This window comes from Antrostomus carolinensis, unplaced genomic scaffold (assembly GCF_000700745.2).
Source record: "Antrostomus carolinensis isolate BGI_N321 unplaced genomic scaffold, ASM70074v2 scaffold14431, whole genome shotgun sequence".
Taxonomy (NCBI): domain Eukaryota; kingdom Metazoa; phylum Chordata; class Aves; order Caprimulgiformes; family Caprimulgidae; genus Antrostomus; species Antrostomus carolinensis.
The window spans coordinates 1,060-26,848 of NW_010293569.1; the positions used below are offsets into that span (position 1 = coordinate 1,060).

General features: G+C 39.1%; 2 protein-coding genes across 2 annotated transcripts in view; one reads left to right on the top strand and one right to left on the bottom strand.

The window, feature by feature from the left end:
• Window positions 1-995: 995 nt before the first annotated feature.
• Window positions 996-12,913, top strand: LOC104532192 (coiled-coil and C2 domain-containing protein 2A; the record flags this gene model as incomplete). The annotated part of the gene is made up of 9 exons (XM_010177329.1): window positions 996-1,172; window positions 4,890-5,093; window positions 5,561-5,650; window positions 6,455-6,568; window positions 8,097-8,231; window positions 10,336-10,458; window positions 11,076-11,134; window positions 11,592-11,769; window positions 12,572-12,913. Coding segments are annotated over 9 exons (1,269 nt in total), but the record flags the coding sequence as incomplete, so codon positions are not given.
• Window positions 12,914-15,115: 2,202 nt separating this feature from the next.
• FBXL5 (F-box and leucine rich repeat protein 5) overlaps window positions 15,116-25,789 on the bottom strand; it is a 24,101-nt gene continuing 13,427 nt past the window's right edge. The window contains exons 9-10 of the mRNA XM_010177328.1: window positions 23,389-23,537; window positions 15,116-15,759 (exon numbers count right to left, since the gene is read on the bottom strand). Coding sequence (XP_010175630.1) covers window positions 15,683-15,759; window positions 23,389-23,537 — 226 coding nt within the window. The 3' untranslated portion in view covers window positions 15,116-15,682. The remainder of the gene's footprint in view (window positions 15,760-23,388; window positions 23,538-25,789) is intronic.

Sequence of the window (25,789 nt, forward strand, 5' to 3'; positions counted from 1 at the left end):
TTTCCTAAGCGTAGATCTTCCCAGTGTTAGAGAGTCTTTTCATTTGAACAGGATTTCTTACTGAATTTGAAAAAAAGCAGTAAGATTCCTCATCAGTCCAGTGGTTATATCAAGGTCCATCTAGCAATTAAATTTCAGTAGCAAATGAAGCATTTCTTCATCTCATTCCACTATACTGCAGCAGAAATTGTGAGTTATTATTATTTAGAGTTTTCTCCTCATCAAAACTTAATTTTATTCTTAAATGTTTGATGGGCCATCCCAGTGAGTCATTTGTTCATCTTCACATCCACTGAAGATGTCCTTCCTGATGACAGTCATCTGAATTCTGCCCAAATCAGGAGGTTAATCTTTTTTACTTTTCTCTTAAGTCTGTGTACTTCCGCTGTTGAGACTTGCCCAAGCAAGTGTGGGGCATGCCATCTGTTGCCTGACATGGCCTTTCAGAAAGACCTTATCTTCTGTTTGTGGTGTCAGAGGGAGGTGCAAAAGGCTGGTGAGTCTGTCAGAGCACTCTTCTGTAGGGAAGCTGGCTGAATGGGCCCTCTTCTAGTTGCACCCAGGAAGCACCAGCAGCCTCTGCATGGAAGATGTCCATCTGTGAGATGCTGGAGCATCATTCCTATATCACTCAAACAAGCAAAGGCTTCCAAAAGCATAGTCCTACAACCTGTATTTTGCCTTTTTGTCATTTTTCCAGGTAAATAATGTCATGTGGAGATTGCTGTTGGAAAGAAAAACAGTGAAAGGCTGGCACTGTTTTTTCTGCTAAGAACTAGTGTGTATGATTTCCATTACATTAAATATTAGTGTTCATAATATGCAAGAGAGGCTGAAATCCAATTGTAATGGATATGTTTAACAGTGAGATGTCTCATGTTTTCCCCACAGTTAATCAGTATAAAAAAGATTTGAATACAAGTAGCAGATGTATTTGTGAAGGAAGTTTTGCTTCCTTGCTTCTAACGAGAAGTGTTTCTCTGTATATGTTGCAGATTGATGGTACATTTAAGGTGGATATTCCTCCAGTCCTCCTTGGCTACAGCAAAGAAAAGAACTTGGGAATCGAGAGAGGTTATGACTCTTTGCGAAATCTGAGTGAGGGCTCGTATATAACACTGTTTATTACCATTGAACCACAGCTCATTCCTGGAGAGTCAGTCAGAGAAAAGGTACTTAATCAGTAATTCATCATATTCCTCCTTTTTGTTTCCAGTAGTGCAGTTCTTGAGATGCATATAAATAGGTGTGCTTAGTGTACCGAAGGACACGAATACAAGTACAGAAGGACATCAATACAAATTCTGAGTGTTCTACTTCAGTTTTTTTTAGCTCAGTTCAATTTAATTGGATGCACCATTAAGTTAGATGGACACTTAATGCATGAGAAATAACTTTCACCAGCTATCTAGTCCCAGTGATGAGAGAAAGCAAATTTGCATTCTTTATCTGTGAGCATATAATTTTCTCATTTACTTCTGTAAACAAAAAAGTATTCATGTGATTATTTGTGAACGGTGGACAAAAAGGAGGTAGCAGGTGCGAACATAGTGTTTTCTTGCTTCTGTGTTTATACTGTTCAAATTCAGCATTTATCATTTATGGCTTCATGCATGCCTCCAGATCTTGAAGAGAGTTATTTCTAAACAGCAGCTGTTATTTTCTTCAGTGATTTTACTAAAGCAGAAGTGCCTTACAGTAACATCAACAATATCTAGTTAAAATGCGTACACTGCTTGCTATATTATGTAATATTATGCAATGATTTTGAGATCCATTCAGCAAGGATGTATATTTTTCATGCACAAACAGCAACAGTTCCTTCTTTTCTAATTCAGTGCTACACTGGTCGTTTATTAGAGACAAACTGAAACTGGAGAGAAAGGTCTATCATTATGTAATTTCTTTTTCAGAATGAATATAAAATTGTGTGATGCATTCTAAAAACGCTTTTTCCTTTTAAATTAGAGTCTTGGAAACTATAGTCTTATGTTTTCTTGCTTTCATGCAATACTGTGGGAATTCTTACAATTTAGTACTGTTGAAAATAAAGAAAATTAATAAAGTGCATTCATGGATGCCTTTTAAGGTCAATTAGTTTGAATGATAAGATTATTACTAGGACTTTAAACCATAAATATAACCTCAACAGCCTTGAAGCGCCTTTAATAGATGAGACCTTTCATAGTCTTAATCTTCATGTACAGTAATTAGTTGCTCGGAAAAGGACGTACTGAATTTGTAAGAAAAAGCTCTCTCTTTGTAGAAAGACCTGTCTCCATTGCTATTTCAAAAGAAAAATCATATAAATTCAAATAAGGGATGAAGTTATTGTAAAATATTATGAACTGTATGTTGAGAATCTTGACCTCTTTAAATAGTGAGGAAATGTTTCACAGTTTCTTGTATAGATGCAATTTGATGCTTAGTTACCAAAAGGTTATGTATTGTGTTAATGCTTAGTAAAATGGTGCAGCTTCATAGCTATATTTAGAATTTATTTAAACACTTCAGAGGGAAAAACCAGCATATTTTATTAAGTGAAAGATCTTTCTGACCTAAGTTCTCTTTCATTTAAAATATGAGGGTAGGAGCTAACTGCCCTTACCAAAACTCAGACATAAAGAACTAGAAAGAGACTGAAGTACCTTCTATCCTGAAGATGCTGCAAAAAATCATAGCACACTAAATTCACAACTCATGACATGAGTCTTATTCTAAGTAGCAAGAAATATTACACGTCAAAGCTTCTTCTCGCCAGGAGCCACACTGACAAGGGGCAGTGGGTACAAGTTGCACCAGCAGAGGTTTTATTTTGATATAAGACAGAAATTTTTTTACAGTGAGAACCAGTATTCACTGGAACAATCTCCCCAGGGACATGGTGGAGTCCCCATTACTTGGAGGTTTTCAAGATGCGATTGGACAGGGTGGTTGATAATCTCACCCAGGCTCCCTTTCCCCCAAAAGGCTGGACCGGGTGGTCTTTCTAGGTCCCTTCCAACCTGGGCTGTTCCATGATTCCATGAAAGCTAAACTGTACCAAAAATTGTGCATTGTCATTGAAGTGCATTGAAAGTAAAACCAGGAATAAGGAAAATGTTGCTGAGTAAGAAAACTATTGGTACAGAAGATCTGTTTTCTAAAAGCTGAAGAGCAGTGGAAAAAACAGTTGTGATGAATAAATCAGTAGGAGTTTTGCCAGATTTTTGTTCACTTTTTGCATTAGAGATTTTTCTAAATCTTATAAAAATTTTACTTGGCAGCAGATGATTTGTTTACCTTGGATACTAAGACAAACCAAATTATTTCTTTAGCAAACATTGTACAGGATTTTCAAATAATCAATTTTTTTCAAAGCAATATAAATAGAAAACAATAAAATATAATTTGATGTTAGAGGAAGCTTAAGAAAAGCAGGACCAAATTCATTAAGAGACTGTTCTATTTTGGGTGGTATGTATCTAATGAAATCTGTACATAAAAACACTACCAAAGTGACATGTGTGTGTGTTCTTACTGTGACTGAAAAAGTACTTACTCTGTGCTGCAACTCCCCAAAACGTAACACATACACTTACTATAGGAAGTGTTTGCCATGAAGTGACAAAAACTAACTAAATATTTTTGCTGTCCTTTGTTCCTATTCTTAGACCTTCCTTCTGTAGTTGAATGATTTGAAATACTTGGCTACTGGTTTAGGATGCTAAGCTTAATTTTATGATACCTTTTGTTTGTTTCTTTACCTATTTTTCCTCTCTTTCTTGCTGTCCTTCCTGAATCTCTATGTAGATGAATGAAATGCTTAAGAAGGTACAATATTAATAAATTGAATTAGTTTAGATTCCTGTTGTTCCCTGTTTAAGATTTAGCCTGGTTCTGTGCCATTCAGCAATCTTTTTGCACTTTGTCTTACTTGACTCTGACATAGTATTTTTTTATTTGTCAGTAATATTTGCAGTGAATTACTACATTTAAATATACAAAGTGCTGGAGGCTGTGTATTTCGGCTGTTAATTATGGTTGAAAAGAATCACCATTGTGTGCCTTCTCTGCTGACTTGGAGGTCTGGCTACAGGGCAGTGCCCAGCTGTTCCACCTCTCGTTAGTTTGAGAAGGGTAAAAAAGGACAAAGTGATTTATTTTGAACCAAAATATTACAAAGGATGAGCTTTAATTCTCAGCACCACTAGAAATATTCAAGGGTTCTAAGTAGATTGTAAAAAACTATTTTAAGTGATCCCAAGACCTTTAAAAGATGACACGTTATATGAGCAAATAATTGTCATTGTTATAGAATGAATATGTGCTTTTGAGTCCTAAATTTGCTTCTGGAAAGTCTCATCTAAAAGTGTTAAAACTTTACGTAGGTCTGAATTATAAGGGTTCATCCAAAACTTATTTGGACCTTCTCTGCAAATATTTTGGTATTGCACAGTATTATTTATATAACAATTAGTGGGATTTTGTGCATAACCTCAATTGTGGTTTTATGGATTGTGATGTGAATAGCATGTAGGATTAGTACCTAACCATAATTGTTTACCTTTGAATGAATACGTGGTGTTATATACTCATCCCTGCAGTTTTACTTGGCCATAACTTTCACTATGTTTTTCAGTGCTTGAATAAAGCCAGCTTATAGGTACAGGTCATTATGTGCATTCATAAGTAAAAGCAAATTGCCTGTTTTTCCATTACCTTAACCTTTCTTATATGTCTGTGAGCCAAAGTATATACTACAAGGAAAGTTGAAAATGCTGTTAGGAGAGAATTTTACACTCCTTTTATGCTCTTGCAAATGGTGAAATAAGGCCAAATAGAGCAAAGACTTGGCACAAACTATAAATAAAACTTTTTTTTTTAATAAATTCTATTGTCTTTTGAAGTTTGATACCCAAGAAGATGAGAAATTGCTCCAGGCAGCAGCAAAGTACGAAGCTGAATGTACATCAAAGTTTCCAAGCCGCCAATGCCTCACAACTGTAATTGACCTCAATGGGAAAACAGTTTTTATTACCAGATACATCAAACCTCTGAATCCACCACAGGAGCTTCTTGATGCCGTCCCAAATAGTTCTCAAACAGCAGCAGTAAGTACTTAGAAAAGATAGTGAAGCTTCTGGGACATAGGTTTCAGAATGCATGTACACATGCGTGCATGCACATAGGCACATAATATTTTTTATGTTTGCCCTATAGTTATGCTTTTTGTAACAAAAAAACCCCAGAGGTACAAAATAAAGTAGTAATGAGTATGTGTAATATGCAGTACATCTGTCCATACTGATGCTGGAAAAGAGTATTTGTCTTCTCTGGAGAAAAATTGATATATTAATGAGTATTGTCCTTTAAAAGACAAAGAATTATGCCAAACCTCAATAGGAATAAATCATATCAGTCTTTGATATAAGTTCTAAAATGAGCTAGCTGCTACTGTAATGAGGTTAGTCAGTGTTTTGTCACTGATACCTGTGGAAACAGCACTGTGCTTCATATCTGGTATAGAATCATAGAACAGAATGGAAGGCATCACTTGCTCTGTTTTGTTTTCTTGCAGGAGTTGGTGGCTCGATATGTTGCTTTGATTCCTTTTTTGCCAGATAGTGTGTCGTTTGCTGGGATTTGTGATTTATGGAGTACATCAGATGTAAGCAATGCATTAAACAGAAGTTCCTTATCCTCTTGAATGTGATGGAACATCCTAGCAGCCCCTGCTTTTGGGGGGAGATTGTACTAGATAAGCTCTTGAGGTCCCTTCAGACCTGAATTGTTCTGTGATTCTGTTATCGTGAGGACTGTTTTTCTTTATGAGCAGTTTATTTCAAAACGAGGACCAAAGCTTGAGAAAAGTTGCTCATCCTGATACAAGCTAAAATTTTTCTCTTTGATAGATTGCAATTGATTGAACCAAAGAACGCTTAGGGCTTTAAGCTTTTCCTGATTTTTTTCAGTTAGAGAACAATCCAAAATGGCTAGTCATGCACAAGTGAAAGGATGCTGACTGATGGAGACTTTAAAACTACACTTAAATCTGATCACTGTAGTTCCAAGGAACTACGGAAAAAAACCATTGCATGTAATGTCAGCAATAATGGGATATTTAGCCTTTTCTGTCACATACAAATAAATCCTGTCATCTATGGAATAATAGCAGACATGAAGTTAATCAGATAATGTTTTTACCATCTCAGAACTATTCTGCAAAACTCAAAAGACGAAGAGTCTGGTTCTTATGGTAAAATCTCAGATCTGCATCATGGATTTTCACAGAATTCACTCTTCATCCTGCATGGTGAAGCAGTGCTCAATAAACAATAAAGATCAGTTGCAAAGATCTGAGAGGACTCCTTTGCTTCAGAAGTGTTAGGAAATACTATTAAATGTTGTAACCTGAAAACACAGTTGATAACTGCATAGAAAGACTTTTTTTTAATTTTTGTACCTCAATTAGCAATTTCTTTATCTTCTGGCGGGAGATGAGGAAGAACACGCCGTGCTCTTGTGTAATTATTTTCTTGGTATGGGGAAAAAAGCCTGGCTTATCATTGGAAATGCTATTCCTGAGGTAAGAGGATTTTTTCATTTGGTCTGGATATTAACTTTTATTCTGTGAAGTCTTTGGTTCCCACCAATGGATAGAATTGTTTCTTGCTGGCATGTTTTTCCAGGAAGTTGGCTAAACATTGGTGCTGCTGAACTGATTCTTTTCAGAGAGGAAAAAAAAATATTGAAAGTATATCTTAGTATAAATATCGTCCTTTTTTTTTTTTTTTCCCTGGACCCATGTTTCCGTGCTTAATCTGGTAGTAGCTGTTGTCCTCATAGCACACTACCAAGCGTCTGTAAACCTTGGTTGGACTTTGGCTTGTATGAATGGTGTGTCCAGGACAAAGGTAATGGAGAGAGTCCATTCACAGCCTTGCAGTCGTGAATGCACAGACTGACGCTTTGGGTGGGATTGGGTAAAGGTTGAGGGGTGGCAGGAGAGGGTTAGGGGCTTACCAGGGATTCTTAATGGTATGTACATGTCCCTTGATTCTCTCTCCAACTGATGGCAAAGCTGCAGCGAGTGCAGTGCTGGATCTGTTAGGCTCGACCAGTCAGTCTTCATCTGCCCTCTGTCTTACAGCAGGTTAGGCAGTCTGCTTTGCCTTGGGCTGCTGTGTACCCTGTCATTGCTGCGAGCCCGCTGTGGCAGCAGTCTGGCTAAGAACTAAAACATTTAGATTCTTTTGCCCCTTAGGAGATGCATTTTTTCTCAGGGAACCACTCAGATTTCCAAGTAACAAATACTTTTCAAAGAGGTGGTAAGGCTGTTCACAATGCAGGTTTCCACCATTAGTATCTCAAATTGCCAAGCACAATGAAAGTTTTGCTGAACAGAATTCTGGTAAAAATCCCTCTCAGGACTAGTTTCTTGAGCGCATTCTCGGATACTGCAGCGGCAGGAACAGGTACCTGGGTACGTTCCTTCTATTCCAAATCTGATGCAGATGGTATTTTAAAGGCATTATAATGGCTTAAAAGCATTCAGCTTATGCGTGCTGTAGGGAAGCAGATTATTCCAGGTATTTCAAGGTACCTGGAAAATGTGGGAGATGACAAGAAAACAGCAGAACAGTTTAGAGATTCCTGAGAGAATATAAAAAGATAGCTGGGAAGTTCCTTCCGTGCCTGCATGAGGGAAGGCTGATGGATGAGACACAAAGTGTGCTGCCCAGGCAGCAGTCCTTCAACTCAAGAGAGTGCCAGTGGATGAGAGGTTGCGGCAGTAGCCACGTAGGATGTGCTGATACTGAAGGGGCACATATTAAACATGTCACATCAGTTCAGAGCTGAACCAAGGCAACTTTCAGAATCTGTATTTTAAGAATGGCTCAGGGCTGTGTATGTCTAACATTTCTCTGATACCCAAGAGACACACTTGTTAGTTGGTTGAATTGTAATGAACCTGTAAATCTTCCAACCAGCTTGCCCTAAAAAGTTCTATTAATCGTAATAGTCAAAATGTAATATTCCAAACAGTACAAGCATACTGTCATTGTAGCCAATCTTAAAACATGTTTTTCATACTTTTTTTTTTCCCCCCCTAGGGACCAACTGCATATGTATTAACTTTGGAACAAAGTCAGTATGTAATTTGGAATCCCAGTACTGGATGTTTTTATGGGCAGTACGATACTTTCTGCCCCTTACAAAATGTGTATTGTCTGATCAGCTGTGACAATGTAAGTGTACCCAGTTGTGTCACATTTCTCTACACATAAGAGTTGATAACTTGATATTTTTCTTGACCTTATGCATCATTTGTTCATCAATGTAACTATATTTATGCTGTCATGTTATTAGTGATTTTATTCAATCTTAAGTAGGTTTTTCAGCTACTTTAAATACTTAAGATTCTCTTTTTTAATCAGCATTTAGGTGGTTTCCTGCTGCTTAGGTGAGGAGTAGTAATTCAGCAAAGCTAAAAGTTTGCAAGGGAAATGTAACTGAAAAATGACAAATAAAGCCTCCTCGAAGGAGCCACTTGAATTACACACGTAATGGTGAGCACAGCCCTGAAACGCTCTGTGTACAAAACACAGAGCTGGCACTACAAGGCATAACAACTGCATTGATTTTCTGCCTGGCATCAAGTCCTCCTGTTTATTTGCTGTAAAATGCAGTATTAGTATTAGTGCTTGTTCACAATGTATTATTATTCATTGTATGGCTGGAAACCCTCTCGGAGGTAGCAGGGAGACCTCAGAAGAGTAGGAGAGGACCTCAGAAGAGCTGCACAGCTCAGGGCAGGTGAACCAAAGGCCACAGCATGGGGCAGAGCTGAGCCTGTGTGGGGAGAGACAGACACCCTGGGCATTCCCTGACTTGGCTGGAGGCCAACCCTCACAGCTTCTGGGGACAGAAATGGGCACATGAAACCAAGGAAACAGAAGGTGAATTTAAAAAAAAAACCCTAAGTTTTTATTTGAATAAAAACTAGAGGTTTAGTTTAAAGGTTTGTGCCTCAGTTTTTTGGAACCACTCTAAGGAAACAGTGAGTCAGGCTTCTGTTGTGCCCTAAAATATAGCAAACATTTGCTTTCATTTTCTGTATGGAAAACATACCTGGAGAAGTCCTTTGAAGTGTCATGCACTGGAAGTTTTGTTTTGTTTTTTTTAATCTTCTGGGATTTTATTCTAAACACAAATCATGATTTTGGATGTGAATTTAATATTCTAAAACATTTATATTAAAAACAGTCAGTTCTGTCTTTCATTGAAAGTGTTCTGGGGAGTGGCTGAATTGGTTTGGGATTGGGTTGGTTTTTTTTAATGTAGTACTAAACCTACAGTTGAGAAAAATGTAACTTAATTGTTTAATGCTGGAAGAAGCAACTAACTCCAAGAAGCAACTGAACTACAGAGCTCAACAGCTTATTTCAAGGCAACCAATTCCAGTCTACATGTAACTCTGGGCAGGTGTGCTGCCAGCAGAGTGATACCACTTCATCTTCAACAGGGGAAGAAACAGCTAGGCTGTGTCATATAGGCTGTCCACAGCAATGCCAAGTTACATACTAATGAGTACATTTACATATTAATTGTTGATATATTCTGCAGCCATAGCAGTAGTTATTTAAAGGTTGTTTTGAGCAAGAAGCCTACAGTGCTTGCATGTGTCAGACTGGGCTGAAACACAGACCAAACTGTATTTCTATAAAGTGCAAGACAGGTTGCCCTTGATGGCAGAATACACACAGGAGCTGCGTGTGTATCTACTTATATTCTGCATCATAAGCTTGAAACAGCAATGGTGCTGGGGTGCAGCAGGCAGCCGGGCGTCACAGCCACAGCTTTACTGTGCTGCGCTCTTGGAAGAACCTCATCAGAATTCAGAAAAGACGTGTGTAGTAATCTGGACAGGTGGAAATGCATCTCAAGACAGCAAAGAAACTGTAGTATCCTGTAACCCAGCACCACGTGATGCTGAAGTGATGGCCAAGGCAGAAAGTTTCTGAAAGTGTAAAACCTGCCACAGGGCACAGTGGTTGAGGTATCAAAAAGGAATACTGGAGAAAACAAAGAAAGATTCAGCCGGAACAGTTGCCAACAGACACTGGTCTCAATCCATACTCAGAAGCACAATTTATGACAGACCAGCACAATCCCTTTTGATGCAAGAATGCAAAAGTTGCACATCGGTTACGAGATGCCTTGTGTTACGTGAACTGATACTGGTAATTGCTGTAGGAGGTCAAGACTGTTTAGTATTTTATTGCCATGGAAGTAGAATGTGTTCCATAGCTCTGATTATATGCTGAAAGTGAAAAACTTGCTTTCTTGTAGATTTGGTTTAATATGCAAGCATATGATGCCCCAGGAAGGATAAGTTTTGATATCAGCAAACCAAAATTTTGGAAGTCTTTCTTTTCAAGAAGCTTGCCCTACCCTGGTCTCCACAGCATTCAGGTATTAATGCATCTATTACCAACTTCATTGGAGGAGTTGAGAGATCACAGACTTAGTATGAAGAAACACACTGAGTTCCTTGGACTTCTGTGGTTAAATATACTTATGTCATAGCACTGGCTTTTAAAAAAGATTTTCCCAGGCACTCCTTAAAAAAAAAAAAAAAAAAAAAAAAAGCAGGAATACAGCAAAGTATTTGGTTTTCTACAGAATTAATCTGTTGTCCTCCACATATCTATGTAAGACCTCAGGACAACAGTGAAGTAAACAGGACAAATCTTGATAACACACCTTATCTAAAGAAGTAGCTTTGTGTTACCAAAAAAAGCCAACTTCTGTCTCCCAGCTAGGAAGGCATTATTTCAAGCTGTACCCATTTTCTTAGTAAACAAACAGGAATTTTTCTAGTTTATCAAAGATTAAGCAGTTAAAGTGTACTAGGAAAAAGGAAAAAAAACCCAACAGCATTGCACACAAACATGTCGATGTTTTTATTATGTCTCTACTAAATAACAGATTGTATTATCACAATTGTGAATGCACAAGTACCATCAAGTACATTGCTGTACAGCTAGAAAAGACTGCACTTTTTAATATTTGATCTTATTTATTGCTAGCCTGAAGAACTAGTTTATCAGCATTCAGACAAGGCTGCTGCAGCGGAACTACAGGGCAGGTAACTACCTCCAAAACAAATATTGTCAGTGCCGATCACTAGGGGTGGAGCATCTGCTTACATTCCTCAAGCATATTCACACCTGCTTTGAATGCTGGGAATTGAGAATGGCCTAAAAAAATCGTAAGTTGAAGTTCACAGGGCTTTTTAAAATTCTGTCTCTTTAATGGAGATTACCAGAGAGAAAGAACTGATCAAGCACTGCTGTACCATTTCCTAATAAGCAAAATGGTGTAGCCTGATGAGGAGAGGGTTTACACCCTGGCCTCCTATTCTGTTACTGAATGTGCAGGCACCATATCACCATGATGATACCGCTTTTCTCTGCTTTTGGGTAGCAGTAAATTTAACTGAGGTCATTTGTGTTCCCCAGAACCTGTACTAAATGCGTCAAGGGAGAACATTACAGGTGGCCAGTAAATACTAGAATTGTAATAATCGGTATATTTTATTGCAGGATTGAAAAAATATTGAAGGGTAAGATCATGGAATGGAGACCAAGGCATCTAACTCGTTGGAACAGATACTGTACCTCTACCCTACGTAACTTTCTGCCATTGCTGGAACAAAACCAAGGCAAAGATGTAGAAGATGACCATCAGGCAGAGCTGCAAAAACAGCTAGGAGATTACAGGGTACAGCTGTGAACATACAGGGTTTGTGCATGGAAGTAGGAATCTAAAGGCCTAGGATTTAGTACCGCTACTCTGTGCTATAGAAGAGTGTCCCAGGCTATTTATTTCCTCTACTACCAAAAAAAAAAAAAAAAAAAAAAAATCACAATAGCTTTTATACCAAAGATAAACCAATGTAATATTTACAGAGTAAAGGAGTGGTGATCTATTTTATTTCATTTGTAGATGCTGAAGATAAAAAAACCCAAAACAAACACTTTCTGTTGAACAAAGAATTCTGCATTCCTCCCTTAGGCTGGTCTAAAGGTTACGTCCTTCTGCGTTCATGTGAAACACAGATGGTAGCAGCACTGTACACAGCTATGGCAATTGTCAGAATGAGTTGAGGTTTCAGTTCCTGTTGGACCTGAAATGTTACAGGCAGGAGATGTTTGCCACCTCAAATCCCCAGCCAGTGCAAGACAGGAGAACACAATGAATTAAAACTAGCCAGGAGGCAGAAAAGCAGCAAAAGTATGCTGTGTTTTCATTAATAAAACTTTATTCTAGCAGATTTCTAGACTTCTTCACTTTGAACGTAACCCAGAGTAAAGAGGAAAAATGGCAGGAGCCTGCCTGGAGTGTATGGAATAAGGAAGTGGTATTAAATACAAAATGGGCTTTTAAAATTGTTTTTCCTCAGGCCAGCAATAGAAAAGAAATGTACATGCACAGTAAAACACATTTTTTTCAAATTATTTATTTGAGTGCCTTTACCTTTTCTTCTTACCTTACATGTTTTTTTCTTCTCTCTTCCTCCTAGGTCTCCGGATTTCCTATTCATATGCCATTTTCTGAAGTCAGACCTTTAATAGAAGCTGTACACAGCACAGGAGTTCATACCATTGATGTTCCCAATGTTGAATTTGCTCTAGCTGTGTATATTCATGCTTATCCCCAAAATGTCCTGTCTGTATGGATTTATGTTGCTTCACTTGTACGAAATAGATAGTAAAGACCAGTCAGAATACCTCAAGAAATTTGCTTGTGGAAGGGTAAATATAACAGATTTCTCACAGTGATTGCTGATTTGAGCTATCCTAAGTACTTCAAAAATCAAGTGAGAACCTGATTTTGAATAGCTGCAGACACATGAGCTTTATTCACCCTACAACCATTGAAGATACAGCTAAGGAAGAGACCAACAGCTTGAAATTCCAGTAATAATGGGTGATTTTTATACAGTATTTTATAGCTCCTAGTGAGACATCACACTCTTGAAAGCATTACACATGCCTACATACAGGGACTCTGCAGAGCAGAATGGTAAGAGTTTGGCCTCCTTATTTTCAGGTGAAGCTCAGTTCCTGGAATCAAGCCTTGAAGACTGTGTTTTTAGCTAGTCAGTTATCTACAGACCTTCCTCCTCTTCAAAGACACTGACAAATACAAATAGTTACAGTTTTGCAGCACCTGAGTTCCTGAAGGAAGACCAGGACTGCTTACACGAGTAGACCATGAGTAAGTGTCATGCACCAAAGAGCCACGATTGAAGGCCATGCATTTTTAAAGAGGCTGCTGCTTCTGCTACTTCATACTGTGCCTGTATAATGCCCACACCATTCAGAGGTGTCAGACAACATTTTCTCTAAAAGTTAAAGACAAAGTATAATAAATATTTGTACCAAAACCTAATTGGAAGCTCATTTATTTTATACAAAAATTTGATTAAATTACTTTGGGGTTTGAGATCCTTATGTGCAAGTCACCCTAGTAAACGATTATCAAAGGCTTACTAAAAATAAAATGTGCTTATTGGTGTGTAAGTAGTGTTAACTGTTAATGCCGATATAAATATATATCCTTTTCCTGCAGTTAACTTACTAAACTCTTCCAAACAAAAATGATGGTGGGTTCAGCTAGGACAGATGTTCATCAGAACATACTGCTGTTAAGATTGTTCTTGAGCTTAATTCGAAAATAGACTCAAGTCCATCTGCTCAATACTCAACACAATCTTTGTTTTAGAGCCTGTGGTTAGCACCACAGGTTCCCTCTATAAACCTCCAGCAGAGGGGATCAGCTACACTGTCCTCTCATGATGCTTTGCTGAGGAACACTAATGACATCTCCTAAATTTAGTCAGCTCCCCTTCAGAGAAGAGTGAAAAAACATGATGTAAGTGAACAGAACTCTCCGCAGCCGATTCAGCTGTCTGCTGTGTCTCTACCGATCTGCACAGAAACCACCACCTAGCAGTGAGGAGGAGGACCTCTAGCTGCACCTTCCCAGCCTCAGAAACAAGGAGTTCCTGAAGTACAGATGGAAGGAGGCCCAGCATGTACCTCATTACTCTCATTTTGCCTCAGTCAGCATTGCACAAGTGGCCATGTATCTACTCTAACCTTTGGGCACCAAAGTCAATTTAATGTAGGTTATGTGAAGCAACAGTTGCTGGAATAATGGAGCCCTTTCTGTAGGCTCCAACTGAGTGCTGTGCACTCTGCCTCTAGCCCATGTTCAGCTGTGAACCCCCAACAGCCAACTCTGCACCAGCTCTACACCCACCAGTGTTTTTCTTACCTTACTGCTCTTCAGTATTAAGGAGAGCAAGGTGGTGTCAAAACTTGCAGTTTATTGTGATCTCCAGCTCTGCCTGCGAGCTGATTTCCCAGTTACCCAGAATCTTAAAGCTACATATGCCACCATGATTGCCATCCTAAATAAATGCTAGTCAAAAGAACTACTCAATTAGTAAAACAGGTAAAAATTACTAGTCTGACACTGTCGGCCTTCACTACTAGGCAGGATGGGGGAAAACCTGTCTGCCTTCTGCAAAGGCTGCCAGCTACCCCTCCTCTGCCCAAGAGGAAAACCACCTCCAGCTGTGCCACTCACAAGCAGGTGGCCATTCCAGCTGCCAACTTAACACAGGCTACAGCAGTCAGCCTTGCAGTGGGCTCTTCCCCACGCCACCCCACACACACTCACACACAACTCGTCCATTGCTCCTCTCTCTTCCTAACGCAGCTATCACTCAGCCCAACAATGGATTCTCTGCCTCCCTGCTACTTCCTACTGCGCAATGAGGGATCTTTTTGAAAATCCAAGCAATGGGGAAAAGGTATTGTCATCTTCCATAGATTTCATATGAATGAAAACTGATTTCCTTGAAAGCTGTTTCAAAAGTGCATCTTAACACAGTCCTGGGAAGGAAAAACAAAAAGAAACAACAAAAACCCAACACACACTGCAAGGTTCACAGCACTGCAACCACTACAACAGCCACCCAGTCTCTGCAGCCTATTGGCACTGAATGTCTGGATATTACACCTTAAAAACATACATATTCAACTGCTAGGTGAAATTTTTGTTGGTGGGAATGTTTTATTTGAGTATGTCTTTCAAGCCCAAATACAAAACCAAATGCAAAAGGAAGGTGGGAATTTCCCTAGTTTTGCAATATAAAGAACGACTTCAGGATGAGAGGAAAGGGGAAGAAACAAGGCTCCTAAAGGTGTGTAATTGTTACCCAAATGCAAACAATACATTTCAAATTCTCTGCAGAGCTTTATATTGTACGCACGGATTCAAAATAAAAACCATTCACTTAACACAAAATAATCCAGTATATTTAAGTGCCAAACTTGGAAGAAAGTGGCATTAAAAAAAAAAAATCTGAATGTTTTCCCATCTTCCCCAAATTAAGCAAAACAAAACCCAACACCCTTCAAACCAAATGAGATCTTGTGAGATTGTTACAACACTGTACAGTACACTCATAATTAAGATTTGGAAGTTGTGGGCAGGGTCAGCCTAGTATAACAAATCTCACTCCAAGGATTGTTAACACAAGATGCGAACTGTAAGTAAAGTGCATGAGAGGAAGCCTGCTCAGGTAAATGAAGTAGACTGAAAGATCAGAAGTCAGCGGTCATTCGCCAGAGCGGCAGCAGGCCCGAAAACCACACTGCAAATTCTGGCATCCACTGGCGGTTTCAGCATGAGGACCTGCACAAAAACAGAACAAATGTGAAAAGAAGAAAAGGCCATTTGTTTAGATTTAGAATTCTTGTAACCTGGTAATTCAGAAAATGTCTTTTTTTTTTATGTAATACACTAAACTTCATTCAGCACTGTGAAGTCTGAAACACTGCCAGTGCTATCTCAGTATTAAAATCTCTGTTGTAACAGTTACTTTTCAAGGTATTTTTGCTCTGATAGCTTAGTCCCATGAAGATAACACATTCAAAGCGACACAGGTGTACAGTGAGCAACACTAAACAAGTTCAAGCAAGCTCTCACAGCTAGCTTTCAGAAGTGACGTGTATTTTCACAATGCATATTTAACTCCCATTTTTCAACTTCAGATGATGATTTCATGGCATTACCAAAGAAACCACAATCTCCAAAACTATTTCTACTACAATGGAAACAGTTTTTAAGTCTAGAAGGTTTTTTCCTCCATGAACAGTTCATGGTTGGCTGGACCTCACATACAGTGACTGGCAATGCAAAAACTAGGGAGAAAAATCACCTTCAGTATCACTGCAGTTATCAGAAGCCATAAGGCTAGAAGTGTGCGAGCACAGACAGTATAAACCAACACTGTAATTCTACCCACCTTCACTTACCTTTGCTTACTGTTAGCCCTTTAATTTGACATGTTAAAGTGATAATGAGGTAAGAAACTATTACATTTATTACTACAGGATTTTATTTCCTGCAGCCATATGCCTGCTTTAGAGACACAAACATTTACATTCATGTTGGCTGAACTCTGGCATCCAACATAAATTGGAAGCAGGTTACCGAGTTAACTAAAATAACCTGGTAAAGACCTGACCAGGACAACCCACATTTCTCCCCTTTGTATCTGAGACACAGCAAAGAATATTTAAGGTGTTTTTAATACATTTAGAAAGGACTAGCAAACTAATGTAAGGAACTAGGGCAGCACGCTATGTCTGGCTTGTTTTTTCCCCTTGAACAATAACTTAAAGTCGTAATTCAATTAATTTCCAAGAGCCTGGTATCTGGAAATTAGCTTTCTGCTTCATGCCACACACCAATGAGCAATACTCTACAAGGTAATGAAGTTAACATGCATGAGACTGAATAAAGCAAACCTGAAACCATAACGAAGGACAATGGTTACAGTATGCAAAATAGTGAACTTTTCATGTCAATAAACTAATTTTCCTTTTCAAATCTTTTCAGTCACCTGAACTACATTTTGATCCTCTAATTCACTTACGAGCTAGAGTTTGAAAACTTCTTCATAAGTCCTTTAAAAAGGAGACTCGGCAGTTCTGAACGGCTGTTTCAGCAGAGCATGTTGTGTGCAGCAGCGGTTTCCAAGCCGTAGCTGACCCTCCTCATCACTGCCACGCTGAGCAGCACACCAGTAATTCTGAAGGGATTGTCAACATTTCTAGTAAAATGCTTGTTGACAAAACATACAGAACCACAACATCCCAAGGAAGGAAATACTCGGTATACAATATTGCTTCCCATCCTTTTCTTGCTCATTTTAAGAACGTTCTTCCTCATGCTCAAAACTGAACATAAAAACTGCTCTCCTAGGTCTGACCAATGGTCCAACTAACCCTACCTTCATCACTGGCAACAGCAAGCATTATCTACAGAAACCATGTAAGCCTATCGTGCACACCTTTTGTATCTCCCCAGCATCCCTAACTGTTGTAGCAGGACCATTAAAGTCCATGCCCTTAAGTATTTGTTTATGGCTCAGTTGTGCAAGTATTTGTTTAACCTCTTTTTAAACCTGCTGACACTAACTGCTTCCACAATTCCCCACAGGGCCAAGTTCCAGAAGTTCACTACATCATATCTGATTTAATCAATCACTTACCCATGTCACCTTCTGTTGCCAGGCTCTAATACTGCAGAATTTGGGGAGTTACTGTTGCACATTCACCTCATCTAAGCTTTCCCTGTTCTGTAAAGTCATCCCCCTTTCCACTTTTTATTCCCAGACTGAAACATTCCAGCCTTTTGAGTATCTCCTTGTAAGGCAGCTGCTCAATTCCCTAACTCTAGTAGACCTCTTCTGTAACTCCATTACATACACTCCTCAAGATGGGGAGATCAAAACCGCATGCAGTACCCCAAATGTGACTGCCCCAAGGCTTCCAGGACCATGCAGCAACACCCACTATCTTGTTCTCAACACCCTGACAATGCGTAACTTCGGTGGGTTTTTTGGAAAGATCTCAGAATTAGCACCGACAGCTCTCCAAAATCATTGTCTCCATGTTGCAACTGCCAACTCCAAATTCAGTTTCATGCAGTCACAGTTTGATTACTCCCAACCACCCAGGCATATAACCATACATACAGCTACTTGAAGCTCGTAAGATGTCCTTCTAGAAATCTTCAGCACCCGTATCATTGTCTCGAGGCAGCTCAGTAGCACTCTTGGAAATTACTGTGTGCAGTTCTTACACCACAACAGCAATGGAAACGCTGATCACAGCACAGAACTCTTCGGGCAGGAAATGGAGAGAGGTCACCTCCCAGATTCCTGTCCATCCTGACACAAATCCATGCCTCTTCTTCCTAGCCTTCAATTAGCTTTTGGTTTTTAAATTCAAAAACAGTCTCATAACTTAAAATTCAGAAATTTAGAAACATCTAAGTAAATTGCATAATCTGAAAAGTTGATAGGTTAATTTCCTAACTTACTAGGCACTGAATTACAAATTACATTAACTACACCAGTGAAAATTCACCCTTCTTCCTATGCTGCATTTCTTGTCCCATGTCTGATCTCCATACCATCAATAACTTTCCTTTATAGCCTCTGATAAAGAACTCTGATGAAATGAAATAGTCAGGATTCAAACCTCATCTCCTGAAATCCCCCACCCTGTATTCCTTCTTAGCACGTACAGGTAATTCCCATAATTTGCAGGATATTTTATGCTCTTACTACAACAAGATAGTAAGAGTCATTAATGGTTGTTTAAACAGTCAGGTTATTTGGTTATGACTCATTTCTGTTCTGCCATTGCAAGTGATCTTCTCCACCACAGGTCATTTATCTCCTCTATAAATGCTCTAGCCCTCCTTAGTTTGTTCTCTTTACATTTGATACAGATACCAAAATTGAAATGCCTTTGCTTTTGATAGCCACAGAGACCGTTTTTGCTTCCCTAGCTTTATTTGCTATAACTGACTTTTGGCTACACCTCTTTGGCTTCCTAATCTCCAACTTCCCCACTCTTTGGTACTGACCTCATTTAGACTGGACTTTGTTTTCAAACTATCTCTGTTTAAGCTTGAATGGCCTCTTTAATCCTGCCGAAAACCACTCTCTCCTGTTTCCTTTGGACTCTACATACAAGGTCTCCAATTTATCTCACATCACTAATGCATCAGGTTTAGCAATATGGTAACTGTGTACAGTTCCTCTGATATTGTCGAGACGGTCGTTCCACATCTTACAGTGGGGCTGCATCACTTTCAGAATGGTCCCTCTTTCTCCTGACTGTGAAGGCTTAATGAGCACTAGTAGTAAAGTGCCTAAATTAAATGTGTTTTGGGCTGGTTCACCTGGGAAAGCAAAGTTAATCAAATTCTCATCTAACCTGCCACTGTCTACGTTACTGGTTTAGTTACCTCTAAACTGGATTACTGCAGTATTCTTTACATGAACATCTGATTACTCAGATGCTTCGGGCGACCCAGAATAGAGGTCTGCTTACTCATGATGAACAGCTCTCGGTGTTTTCAAATCAAGAACATATAAAGATGTCTTAGAATGTAAGAAAGAAGCATAGCTATTTGATTACTTTTGATTACCAACTGGTTATTTTGTTACATGTATTAGTGAAACAAAAATTAGTTAAGACTTCCTATAAAGAAATTAGGTATTTCAACAAGAACACATGACAAGCCAGACCAAGACCATGGTGAAAGAACCACTCCAGACAGGACAACTGGCTGTCACCACCACAACCCTTTAGCCACTTGATCTAGCTCTCGCCTGCGGAAACAATTCATGTGGTCTACAGCAAGATGGATCCCTGACCCATCTAGGAATTAAAAAGAAAAGAAAAAGATGTAGAAGAAAAGCTTTCAGCTACCCCAGGTCTTGATTGAGTTTACCAAGTAGCCACACAAAAACTAATGCTGGTATCAGGAAGGCAGCAAGAGGCTCCATCATCAACACTGGATACCATATCTGATGGTAATGTAGCAAAAGTAATATATTCCAAGGGAATTACCAAAAAAGTGATCAAATTAAGCATTAGCTTTAAAATAATATATAAAGGCAATATTAAATTCAAACCTGAGTCTACTAAGTGCTAGTTTCTATCAGCCTTTGGTGAAGTTGCTCTCATAAAGGTCTGTAAGTGTATGTTGGTTATCTGTAGAACTTAAAGAGAGAGACCAAACTCTTGAAGTCTAACAACAATGCATTCCCATATAAATCTGCACACAAGAGTCCATAAATCTTAACAGAAATTGCATTGCCAGACAGTAATGTCTTGGCTCCATTACTGTAAGACACATCAAACTATGACCAATGAATTTCTAAATGCCAGAAAAAAGTGAATCATCAGAATCACCACAACTTTATTTCATTAATATTCCATTAATTACAGCACCTGAGGAATACATCATTAAAAAACTCTAGAAACTGAATCATACTTCAAAGCTGCAAAGAGCTACTGCTGCACAAATTATTTCTCTAATCCTGAAGCTGACAGCGCTCCAGGCTTTAAAAGTGAGAAAACTGTAAGGAGAATGAACACAGCTGGACAAAATAGCCTATGGGGAAATATAAACTTTTAAGTGGCAAGAAGTAACTCAAACATTGCAAATCACTGAACTCAGTAAGAAGAGTTTAATCAGATGTGTTTTAGACATTAAACAAAACCAGCAATTAGAAGGGGTGTACACTGTCAGATTTGTTTTCATTTGCAGCTGAGGGTTATCTAACTCCAAGTCTCCAGTGTTGAGCAAAACACAGGTAGAGATCCTAAACATTAGTATGCAAACCAAGGATTGAAGTCATACTGTAAGTAAACAAAATAAATTTGTAAGTGTGCACAAATTCATGGTCTCTGCTTATAAAAACTGCATCATATTACTGCTGTGCAACAGCAGTCTGTGACTCACACCCAGCTACTCTACCTTTTTAGTTTTAGTCTACTAAGAGCTAGAGCAGTTATGGTTAGACCAGTGCTTGCAATGAAAATCTGAAAATGGCAAACAAACATGCCTACCAAACAAATCCAGCAAGCCCTCCACAAAGAAAACCCATGAAGTTGTGTGTAAGGGTCCCCGTTAGGCCCAGTTTTTACAGGAGAAAAAACCTGAAAACAGGCTGTAGGTGGAAGTCCTTTATGTATCAACAGACAAAGTGGTATCTTTATTAATTCAAAGATGGCTAAATTCCATGCTGTTGGCTCCATTTTTTGTTCTGCAAGACTGACGGTTTTTCCAACATGATCCCAGAACATATCTCCTTCCCCGAAAACAATCCCTGATAAGCTGGTGGGCAGAGAAAGTTATGAAATTATTCTCTACACACTTACTGATCAGTAATCTTTGTGCAGCAGTTAATAACACAATCTATATATGCACAAACAAACACAAACAGCTTCACATATGGATTGATTTAAATGAAACAGCTATTGCTTTCCCTATCAGAAATACCAAATGATACAGATCAAGCTGCCACAGAAATCCTGCTGCCCAGAGCGGAGTAAGACATTAGTTTCACACTGAATAGTCCTATCACAATGAAGTTTGAGTGAAAATACAAAGAACAGTACCCAGATAAAACTGCAGGGGATTCAGTTATAAAATGTTATTTCCCATTTCAGCATTTTGATAGGATGCCGCTGTAAGTTTTTATCACTTCATTTTTAAAGAAAACAGCCACAAACTTTTGAGATGCTTCTATTTCTCAATAGACGTTAGAAGTCAGACCATTACAGCCTCACTTTCCTGTTGGTTTTTCTCTACAGGAGTAACTGTTCATCCAAAGGCATGCATGATGCTTTACAGAACCAAGCAGAGCTTATAGGCTCACAGCTTCCCGCAGGCAGTAAAAGGAAGGAAATAAACAGGAAGAGGATCAGGACAACTTTACAGAATAATTCCAAAAAGTATTATGTTTAAATGTAAATAATTTATTGAGGACATTATCAAATAGCCAAGCTTTAAAGCAGTGGACTCACAAAAGAGATTCTGGCTTTGTAAAGTAATACAAAGATGACATAGTGTATTTTAGGGACAAGGAGAGAAACAGAAATATCTGAAAACAAACCAGAACATCAAGTCTGGTATTACTGACAGAAGTGAAAACAGGGGAAAAATAGCAAGGAATCAGATGTAAAAGGAAAAGGCTTTTAACTGGTCTTTGAAGACATCTTTGAACTCAACACAATGCAGGAAGGAGAGTTAATGAAGAATTTTAAAAAAGGAATCTTAAATTTTCAGGCTGAAATGCTAGAACATTTTTAAAAGCTGTAGTCTGGATGGAATGGAAGGAAGCAACAAAAAGCAAGTGACTCAAGAAAAAAACAAAAAAATAGCAATTCATGTCAAAAAAGTGCATAAAGTATGGAAGTAAAATATGATTTAATACTTTAACTTCTAATATTAGGATACAATCCAAGTGCATAACCTTAAATCAATTTCAATGGATTGAATATCCAACTATCAGTACAGATCTACTCATAGTACCAAAGCTCTGGCATCCTGTACCCCTGCTGTGGCTGCATCTCAACATAGATACAAATTATTGAGCTGAACATCATGAACTACCAGGAAATCTAATTTTGTTTTACACACAATTAGCTCTTACAATCCCATGAACTCAGTTGTTATCCTCCTTTTCCCTTCCTTCCTACTGCACTTACCTGTTGTATATTCACACATGGAATACAAGTCACACCACGGTTCCCATCTCTAGTGCTACGAATGCTTACAGGACATAACATGACAGACTGAATTCCAGTGTGGTAAACACTGAAAAGACTCACACCATAAACATATTTTATGCATTTATCCAGATCCTTCCCCAATTTAGATCCATCCCTAAGTTACAGACTCAAGGAAAACCAGAAAAACTAGATTACATTTTCTATAAAGGATGTATGGTGGTAAAATATCCTATACCAAAACTACTGCAATATGGGAGGTTTGCAAGGCAAAACACAAGTCTTTCCTTTCCTAAAAACCATCGCTTTGGTACTAACCTATTGAAGCCTCTCTCTGAAGTTATGACCATAAAGAAATCATACAAGTCCATGGTTTACAGGGAAGATATGCAAAGAGCAAGTGTGTATTAGCTAGATGGAGACTTACTCTCTAGCCCCTATTACTTATGCTAAACTAAATCATGAGATACATGGACTAAAACTGCTTTCCTAGGAAATACAGAACTGTAGCAGTGTCAAGCAACAAAAAAACCCACAAAAGATGAAATGAGGAAAAACTGACTGAACAGTTGTCACTTCATAGTTAATCTGTGAAACTCAGTGCTACACAGCCAAGAAAAAAAAGTGGGGTTTTGGTCGTTCTTTTTGTTTTAAAAAGTGTCCTTAAATCAAACATCGCTCCCCAGAAAAGCATCACATCTTCACAGAAAGACATTACCGTTAATGTTGTCACAGTAGTAAAAGTGTTCATCGTTTAGAGAAGGGCATGCAGAAACTAAATCCTGAAGGCCTGCACCAGTCACAGTGAGGCAACCCGAGAGGTTAAGGTGTTCCAGATGCGGCAGTCCTCCTCCCAGAGTCAGCGCCCTGTTAACAGACAGAAGAGAGGTGTTAAGAGTCTGCCCAGCGACAGACAGACAAGTACTCCACTACGTCACCATGTCACAGACTAAATTGCACCTCATAACAAAAACCACACCTCTAATAAACCAGGTAGCTTTAAATCCGGCAGTTTCATACCCTGTCAAGGGGATCACCCCTGAAGCTGCATAAGAGACCTGAAAAGTAAACCGATATTTACAGAAACTAACAATTCCTTCTGACAGATTTAAATGCTAAATCACTTTGTGAATGACTCCAGAGGTGACCAAGTACTTCTAAGAACTACCAAGACAGTCTCCTCCAAAACACCACCAATTCTGGCAACTATTTCAAGGTGATGCATATTCCTCAACCCATCCTGAAAAAATGACACTCCAAAGTTACCATTCCGAAAGTTTGACCATCTTATATTTTTTTAGCTTAAAATTATTTTGGAATTAAAAAATTGTATTTTCCTAGCACTAACAGTGGAGCCTCTCCCTGCCAACACACCACCTCGTTATTCAAGTGGAACTCTCTATTTTTCCTGAGTGCAAGAGAGTTTAGCCCCTGATGCAAGAGCCTCATGGGTGTGTCACACCTGAGCAATCACTCCATGTCAGGCTGCTTGCTTCTCTGCCAGCTCCCAGGGCAGCCAGCCTACCATTCCGAAAGTTTGACCATCTTATATTTTTTTAGCTTAAAATTATTTTGGAATTAAAAAATTGTATTTTCCTAGCACTAACAGTGGAGCCTCTCCCTGCCAACACACCACCTCGTTATTCAAGTGGAACTCTCTATTTTTCCTGAGTGCAAGAGAGTTTAGCCCCTGATGCAAGAGCCTCATGGGTGTGTCACACCTGAGCAATCACTCCATGTCAGGCTGCTTGCTTCTCTGCCAGCTCCCAGGGCAGCCAGCCCAAGCTCAATCACAAACAAGCTCACCCACCTGAAAACAACACCAGGCTTGAATCACCGAGCTACAGATCCAAGCCGAGACATAAAACCAGAAATGCCTTTCAGAGCATCACTGTACAACTTTCTCCTGTCAGTAGAACTGCTGACCACACAACCAGCCACCAGTTAACTAATTCTGTGTGAAATCAACTGGCAAGTGTTTCTGTTGGGAGGTTTCATTCTCTCACCTCAGGGACTCAAATATTCCAGTGAGTGCAAGAAGCACTTACTGCAGCATACTCCCAGCTCTTCAACACTCTCTTCTATCCAAAAAGCAACCATGTGAAACTGGCACCACAACCAAACCCTTCCCATGACTGAATGACTGAATCTCCCTTTGGTCTGAGTTTACTGAGCCATAAAAAAACTGACCAGCAACATGCAAACTACACAGAGCATGACCTCACCAGCACCAGAAACGTCAGCAGTGCCAGTCTGCTCCACCACGTGAACAGCAACAAGCTCAAACACAAAGCACAGCGATCTGAAGCTTCCTCTGAGCAAACTAACACTGCTCAGTGAAAACTAAGTGTCAGAAGAACCCCTACGGGAGACATCTGAAGGGTTGGTACTTCTGAATATCAAATGGGGATCAAGTGTTTGGAGAGAAAAATCAACACCAGCAGCACCTCATACTATTTCTGTTAACTACAGCATATGGTACAGGTAGACATGAAGTCTTCCCACTCCAAGAAGCTTTAAGTAGCCTTAAGTGCTGCAGCACACCTGAGCAGGTGGCTGCGGGTACTTCAGCCTCATCCCATTTTCATTTTTCTGAAACAATACAAATATCAATGGCAAATATCACACACAGGAAATTTTATAATACTTGAAGCCATCTCAATGTTCAAGTCAACTATTTTTTATTCTCCTTTAATTGTTATATGAAGTCATATTTAACATGATGTTCTGTACATACAAAATTATCACAGAATCATTTACATTAGAAAATACCTTTAAGATCATCAAGTCTGACCATAAACTTAACGTTGCCAAATCCATCTCTAAACCACATCCCTAAGCAGCACCTCTACCTGTCTTTTAAACACCTCCAGTGATGGTGACTACCACTTCCCTGGGCAGCCTGTTCCAATGTCCGATAACCCTTTCACTGAAGATATTTTCCCCAGTATCCAATCTAAACCTCCTCTGGTGCAACTTGATGCCATTTCCTCTCATCCTATCACTTGTCATTTGGGAGAAGAGACCAACGTCCATCTCGCTACAACTTCCTTTCAGGTAGTTGTAGAGAGCAAGAAGGTCTCCCCTCAGCCTCCTCTTCTCCAGACTAAACAACCCCA